The sequence below is a fragment of the Heloderma suspectum genome, chromosome 5, assembly GCF_057233095.1.
Source record: "Heloderma suspectum isolate Gila_16-S chromosome 5, 16-S_ref, whole genome shotgun sequence".
Taxonomy (NCBI): Eukaryota; Metazoa; Chordata; class Lepidosauria; order Squamata; family Helodermatidae; genus Heloderma; species Heloderma suspectum.
In genome coordinates, this window is record NC_139462.1 from 95,872,085 (window position 1) to 95,879,933 (window position 7,849).

Consider the following 7,849-nt stretch of genomic DNA (forward strand, 5'->3'; position numbering starts at 1 on the left):
CCCACAAGGTGGTGGGAAAGTGTGTGGGCAAGTGAGTCCTTGCATAACAAGCAGATAGCCTCACTCATGGGGGTATAATGGGCAGAGTTCTTCTCATATATACAAGGCCACGGGTGGACCAAACCAAGGGTCAATTTCAGGGTAGGCCCAGGGGGATGTCACCATCAGCGATTTACTCCGAGCCTGCTGCGTGTTGAGGTCATTAGGGATACATGATGTCATGGCCATCCAGCAGCCGTCTCGGAGCTTATCAGGGAAAAAACGGATTTCCGGAGACTGCTTAAAGTCCAATTCTTTTCCTTAAGTCAGATTATAGTTGCTGTGTGCCCCAACCCTGCATTTAGTTCGGGTATGCTAGCCCTGCCCAGGGATGTGCCTTTAACCTTGACTCCCATCAAGGGGTGTTTCCTGTCTCCCACCCCTGTGTTTCCCAGTACGAACCAATTAACGTCTACTCGGAAGTAGCTCCCATTGTGTGTGCTCAGTGAGACTTGTCCCCCGAATGCACACATCAGAAATTACAGAGATCCCTCGCAATTGAAATCGCACAGTTTAAAGTACAAAGTCTGTAAAGCGTGATCTCAAGGCTCTGATTCTCTGTTGCTTGGTTTATTGCCTTAGGAAGAAACCACTTCAACCCTTCATTATAGAGATCCTGTGGGTTTAAATGGGGGCTGGTTTCTGTCTTTGGGCATCTCTACACCATCCTAAAATCCTGCATTTAAAATGGGGCTTTCTGATTCTGTTTTAAATGCAGGATTACAACAACTCCCTTTTTCATGTACTTCCTTTCCCCTCTCCCCTTTCCCCCTCCTTCTCCCCATATCTGAGTCTTCCATTATCTTTCACTGATCTCACTCCTCTTCTTGCCACTTTTCCTCTTTTCACAGAGGGAACTCAAGTGGAACACAATGGGGTAATTTGACAGCTCGTTATCTGCGATCTATTTAAAAATGGAACAAAGGGCATTCATTTAGTGCAGGCGATGCCCTGGAAGGTCATGGCATTATGTAAAGAGCCCATAAACTTCTGTGAAGGAGCACTCTCAATCACAGATAAAAGCTCTGTGTGAAGAAAGCCATTGTGTTTACTGCTCTTTCCCACAACAAACCCATTAGCATTTCCTCAGAAGTAATTCCCATTGTGGTCAATGAAATCCTGCGAATTAAAATAAGGGCTGGTTTCTGTCTTTGTGTCTAGCCCCTTTTCCCAGCACAAGCATATATGTGTCTACTCAGAAGTAATTCCCATTGTGCTCAATGAGGCTTGTCCCCAAAATGCATGCAACAGGGTGTCACTGAGATTCCCATGAATCAAAATAATGTATTTTGGAGCCTTAATGTTGAAGATTCGATTGATTCAGCACAGCAGCTAGAACACTGTGCTTCTCCTCTAACGATTGTTTCTTTAAAGAAGTAAGTAATGTGTGGGGGGTGGGGAGAGAAGGAGATTGTTTGGCAGGGAGAACACTCTGTTCTTTTAATGACTATTGCTAAGAAAGTACTTAATGCAGGTGCAGGGAGGGAGGGAGAGAGAGAAGGAATGGTTTTTATTGAGACAAAAGGTGTTTCCCATTTCCCAGCACAAACATATGTGAGTCTATTCAGAAGTAACTCCCATTGTGGTCAGTGAGGCTTGTTCCTGAAATGCAGGTACAACTGGAGCTTTAGAGGAAAGGAAAAAAGGGGGGGAGCTGGGGGGGGGAAGCCTCTCTTATTGGTTGAGCAGCCCCTGCCTGTCAGATGATATTCACTCCAACCCCCACCCCCACCCAGAAGTATGTTCTGTGAAACTGTTTTTACTGGTCCAGAGAATCTGCTCATGGAGCCCTGCTCGCAGCAAAGCTGATTCCTTTTAAAAATCTGGTACTCCTCCATTAGCTTCTCCTTCTGTTGTTGTGGAAACACGGCCCCAGTCAAACATGAAACAATTTATGCTGTGTAAATGAACGAAGTACTAATCTTTTAACAGATACGTAACACTGAAAACAAATTCCAAATCATGGAATGATTATAAATATTATTATTTTTGCCATACCTGAGGTCAAGGAAAGCAACCAAAGTAATTTCCCTCATATCAACTGGGACTAAACTGAACTTGTGTAAATAATTAGTAGAGTGTGGAGAGCAGGGATAGATGGAGAGTCTGTGACATATTGAGAGCTTCTTCTCACCCCTCAAATCTGTGTCTCTCTACAGCAGGGGTCCCCAACCCCTGGTCCGCAGACTGGTACTGGTCCATGGCCTGTTAGGGACCGGGCTGCAGTAGGGGTGTGGGAACTCCCCTTACCTTGGGTCCGTGGGGGGGAGGAGATCCGTCCCTCCCCCCCGCCCCGGAATCCTCACTGGCCCTGGCTGGCTCCGCTCTGCGGCAGGTTCGCAAAGCTGCTGGCTGGCTCCGGCCCTGTTCATTGCAGTAATAGCTGATTACTGCAAAGAACAGGGACGTAAATGGCGTCCACTACGCATTTGCATAGCAAATGCCATTTGCGTCCCAGCGGCCAGAGGTCCTCCCCCGACCGGAGCCGGCCAGCAGCTCCGCAGCGAGTCCAGGGCCGACGAGGATTCCGGGGGGGGGGACAGGTGCCCCACCGCGGACCCAAGGTAAGGGGGGTTCCCACACCCCTACTGCGACCTGGTCCCATCCCCCCCCCCGGTCTGTGGAAAAATTGTCTTCCACGGACCTGTCCCTGGTCCCGAAAAGGTTTGGGGACCACTGCTCTACAGGGTTAGCTACCACTGAACCCCCAGGGACATTTCTTTTTACAGAGGAAGTATTGATATAACACGTGTCTTTAATCTCAAGAAAGGCACGAAACAGTAACTGGTAATTAAAAGCCAGGTGCGTTTAAATAAATATGGACACGATTACGCCAAAGTTAAGATTTAAAGTGCTATCCTATGCATGTCTAACCAGAAGTAAGTCCCATTGAGTTCAATCGGAATTATCGCAAGGGAACTGTGTAGAACAAACCCCCATTGAACTAATTGGGCTGTACATCTGAGTGAACATGGATAGCTCATATTTAAGTCCCCATTAAAATCAATGGGCCTAAAGCTGCAATCCTTAATACACCGGGGAGTAAGTCCCATTGAACTCAGTGGGCCTTACCGCTGAGTAGACATGCATAGGATTGTACTGCTAGACAAAGTAATTAACTTTGGCTTGATCTTGCCCTCTTTCCCTCTGTCTTTTAATGAGGGTGACCATAGTTAAAACAGAGGAGAGAAGCAAAAGATGTGCTGGGTTATATAGTCAAGCATAATTCTTTGAAGTTGTTTAATTCTGGAACAACTATTTCTTTTTGTGGTCATGAAACCTCCATTATAGCTCTTACTTCTAGACCATTATTGCTTTGGCTTCTGCAGGCAAATTTAACCATTGTCTGCTTACATTTGCAATCATTCGTTCGTTCATTCATTCATTCATAAAGATTTATATATTGCTTATATTTAAAAATATCCAAAGCAGCGTACCATAAAATAATTTAAAAACTGCAACAGTAAAAACAAGATAAAAACCCAGAAAATTCATCATAAACCTAGGGATGGACGAACATACGATGTTCGAGTTCAGCGAGTTTTTCCAAATTCCCCGTTGAAGCTCACACTACTTCACAACTTCGTTATAGAGGTCCTTTGCAGCATCAGGTTAGAAAGGAGGGCTGGTTTCCATCCCTGTGTTCTCTCCCCCCGCCCCCCCACAAGCATATGTGTGTCTACACGGAGGTAACTCCCATTGTGCTCAGTAAGGCTTGTCCCTGAATGCCCAGATCAGAATTTACAGAGATGTCCCTCAATTGAAATGGCACAGTTTAAAGTACAAATTCCCTAAATGCTCTAAAGCATGATCTTCAGGCTCCAGTTATCCATTGTTTGGTTTATTGCCTTAGGAAGTAACTACTTCACACCTTTGTTATAGAGATCCTGCGCAGGATTAGGTTATTAAGGGGGCTAGTTTACCATCCCTGTGTTCTCCCCCGCCCCGTCTTTCCCAGCACAAGCATATGTGTGTCTACTCGGAGGTAGGTCCCATTGTGCTCAATGAGGCTTTCTCCTGGAATGCAGGTGCATCTGGAGCTTCAGGGGAAAGGAGAAGGGCGGGAGAGGGGGGAAGCCTCTCTTATTGGTTGAGCAGCCCCTGCCAGTCAGATGGCATTCACTCCAACTCTCCTCTCCACCCGGAAGTATGTTTTGTGAAGCGGCTGCGATACATTTGCTCATGGAGCCCTGCGCAGAGCAAAGCTGGCTCCTTGAAAAATGTGGGTAAGCTACTCCTTCCTTCTCCTTCTGTTGTCATGGAGACATGTCCAGGTAGGCTGACCCAACCCACCACTGTTCCAGGATAGGCCTGGCCTACCCACCATTTTTGTCAGTGCTGCTTCCTTTCGTTGGGAAATGGAAAGATATAACTTGTATTAAGATCAGAAACTAACGTTTATCTCCTTCTCCTCCCACTATGCTTCCTATTTTTTCTTGTGCTATTCTTCCTCACTGCTTCAGGCTTTAACTCCCATCCCACCACCCTGCAGTTTCTCTCTCTGATTTCCTCACTCTGTTTTTTCCCACCCCTAATGAAGTTTGTTTCTTGCCTTGTGCTGAACTAGGGCATCTCTACACCTGCAATGTATTGCACATTCATGATTGGCCACTCACGGAAGTTTGTGGGTTCACTACACGATGTTGTAATCCTCCAGTGATTTCCCCCCCATTTCCCCAGTATTTTTTCAGCCTGCGCAACAGGAGTGCCTTGGCCTGCCCGTGTACTTCTCCCGTAGTGTGAAAAACCCGCTTTGTTTGGGGTTGTTGGGGGTGCGGTCATGATGACGATGACAGTGACTTTGCGTGATGGGTATGTTGGTATACTGACCTGCTGGCTTGCCACCATGCCAGATTGCCACCATGCCATCACCAAATGCAATGCACCAACTTTTGCTCCTGACAACACAGAACGGCCGGCATGCTGGCATGCCAGCATTCCAGCGGTTCACTTGGAAACCAGTGCCTGCGAGGGCAGGGTTCAGGCAGTTCAGTGGAGGTTGCTGTCCACCCATTGTGTGTCAATCACAACCAAACCACCAGTAACCTGCAAGGGGAGAGAAAGGGGCAGGAACCAGGGAGGAAATTTCATGATGCCCCCAGTGCATGTAATGACTTTTCACTGAAAAGGTAAGAAATGGAATATAATGAGATAGAAACAACTGTGTGAAGGAGTCGATCTAATCCTGCAATGAAACCGGATGGAGAAAGCCCCAGTATTGATAGGGATTTCTGCCCCTGTGTGATGAACCCCTTAGAGCATAAAACAGTCTTTCTGGAGAAGAGGCTGAGTTGCAAAACAAGAAGCCAGGGAAGGCAGAGCAGGGAGACCCAGAACTTACCGTCACCTAGTGGTGGATATAGCTCATCACTGCACACCAACTATATTGTGCAGCGAGCTATATCAATTCCATCAATTCCAGGCTGACCAAGCCTGAACTCTCCTCCAACTGCTGGCTCCTCACAGGGCACCATTCAGCACTTGACAGGCAAGTGAAGTCATGGAGGGAGGTTAAATATGTCCGTGATCTTAAGGTGTTCCAGAGCCAGCTCCGTTAGGAGCAGGTTTGGCATACCAAGATGTGTGTTCAGCTGGCTTTCCCCCCATTGCAATATTTATTACAAGTAGTTTTAAAGAATTCAGAAATACTTATTCACACACATCTTTTCTTGGGAACAGTTTACAGTGTTTACCAAACGTGGATTTTCTGTCCATTTAAACTTTAAAAAAAAATTCTCATAATTATCCCGTTCTAAAAATCTATATAACAGCAAGGCCCAATGTGGAGAATTATATGCTCATTGATTATTTGTCAAAGGAAGTGTTTAGTAGGTACACCCCTGCTGACACATATTTTTAATAAGAATAAAAAGAGATTTTTACATTTTGATTTCATTTTTGCAAAGTGTCATTCTTTTTATGCTGCGAGCTGCAAAATCGATGTTATACCATTTTTCCCACAGCAGACAGAGGGTCAGCCCCTCCCCCTCCCCTGAAACCTACCACCAGTACATGCCGTCCACAGGTCCAGAGCCTAGACATGATCGCAAATCTAACCCCTGGACCAAACTTTGGTTGTTAGCTTCCCTTTTCTTTAACCATCCTGGTGGTACCTCTCCTGCCTTGGCCAGCAAAGCTTATGAAATTCCAGGTAGTTCAGGTCTTGTGTTTATTTTTGTCTTTGGGTCTGAATAGAGATTGCATAACACCCTTGAGGATTTGTACCCATAATCTCTTTCTGGGCACAAGAAATAAGGGAGTGTGATGAGAGAAATCTAATCAACTTCATGGCTCCAGACTTGCTTGAAATCAGATTGTCACAATGTTCTAAGAACTATGTGTATCTATTTCTAATGGCCTTTTCATGTTTAAAAGTCATCAGTAAGAGTAAATTGGCTTAGAATGCTTTGGCTTAACTGGTCTCCGGATAAAGCCATGTGCTCTCTCTACTGAGGAATATTGAACTTTGCCAACCAAATTCAAAGGGAGATGAATATTACCTGTCAGGAGGCAGGCCAGGATAAGGAATGTCCTTCGGGAAGAACCCATGGTGATGGTCAGCTGAAACCAGAGCAGGAAATAAAGAAAAGACATGATTAGTGAGTGAATGTATAGAAAATGACAACAGTACATCTGCAATGCACATTAGCACCTTAGAAATATGCACGGCCGACAGGAGTGGTTCTATGCTGTCAGGAATGACGAATAGTCCTGGCCACCTCCAACTTTGGCCTGTTCATCTTTACATTCAGATCCATATTACCACTCACCAGGGATGCCATTTGGCAAGAGCACAAAGTATTTTAGACTGCATCAGATCAGTCCATATAGGTCTGGTTACTCTGGGGTATGGAAGGGTAGCTGCAACAAAAGCCCTTAACGTACAGCACAATCTCATGCAGATGGACTCAGGAAACAGGTTTCTTCTGAGTTCAGTCTAGGGAGGCCACTTTACTTACACATCACTGAAGAAGAAGAAATCACCACCAGTAAAAAGGACAAAAGAGGATATGGATCTACATAAAATTTGCATGTGTTAACTGTATGTATAGATGGTAATTTAGAAATAATGACTACAATTTAAATAAAAATGCAATACATCAAACAATAGTGGGGAAGACTGGGACCAGGTGACCTGTGTGCCTGCTCAGTCTGCTGTCCAGGTACTAACTACTGATGGGCAACTTCAGGGCAGGGCCAGTATCAACAGTAGGCATGACTGGGCAGCTGCCAAGGGCCCACATCTCAGCATGGGCCCACTGACAAGAGCCCCCTGGAGTTGCTCCTGCTCTTTATCATTGTAACCTGCTCATTCACCTGTCTCTTGCTCAGGGCCCGGCAACGGTGTAGTGAGAAGGAGAAGCAGTAGATGCCACGGCCTCTTTGCTCACTGGCTTTCTGCCTATGAAGCACGCAAGTGGTAGGAATGATGAGGAAGAGGATGAGGAGCAATAGCAGCTGGTGACCATTGGTGGTGAGAAAACAGACCCACTGATGGAGGGGGCCCATTGAGGGTGTCTTGTCCAAGGGCCCCCCAAAACCTGGAGCAGCACTGCTTCAAGGCCTCTGCTCCTTCTTCTTATGGTTCTTGGTCTTTAAACTAGGCTTGGATTGGACAGCCCTTTAAAATAGGAGATGCCTTCAAACACAGGTCTAACAGTCCGCTGAACAGCAGATTGCCTTCTGTAAAGTTGGATGCAAGCTCATCCTAGTTGAATGGGAATTGTTCGCTAGTCAATGTGCATAGGGCTGCAGCTTGAATGTTTTTAAGGGCATGCCTTTAAACTTTAAACTTGTTGTGAGTCATGCC

The 7,849-nt window shown here is 45.9% G+C and overlaps 1 protein-coding gene across 1 annotated transcript in view; it reads right to left on the reverse strand.

Annotated features, from left to right (window-relative positions):
- PDGFRA (platelet derived growth factor receptor alpha) overlaps window positions 1-6,672 on the reverse strand; it is a 55,284-nt gene extending 48,612 nt beyond the window's left edge. Inside the window, exon 1 of the mRNA XM_084856750.1 lies at window positions 6,540-6,672. Within this exon, the coding sequence (XP_084712876.1) occupies window positions 6,540-6,672 (133 nt within the window). The remainder of the gene's footprint in view (window positions 1-6,539) is intronic.
- Between the last annotated feature and the right edge of the window lie 1,177 nt (window positions 6,673-7,849).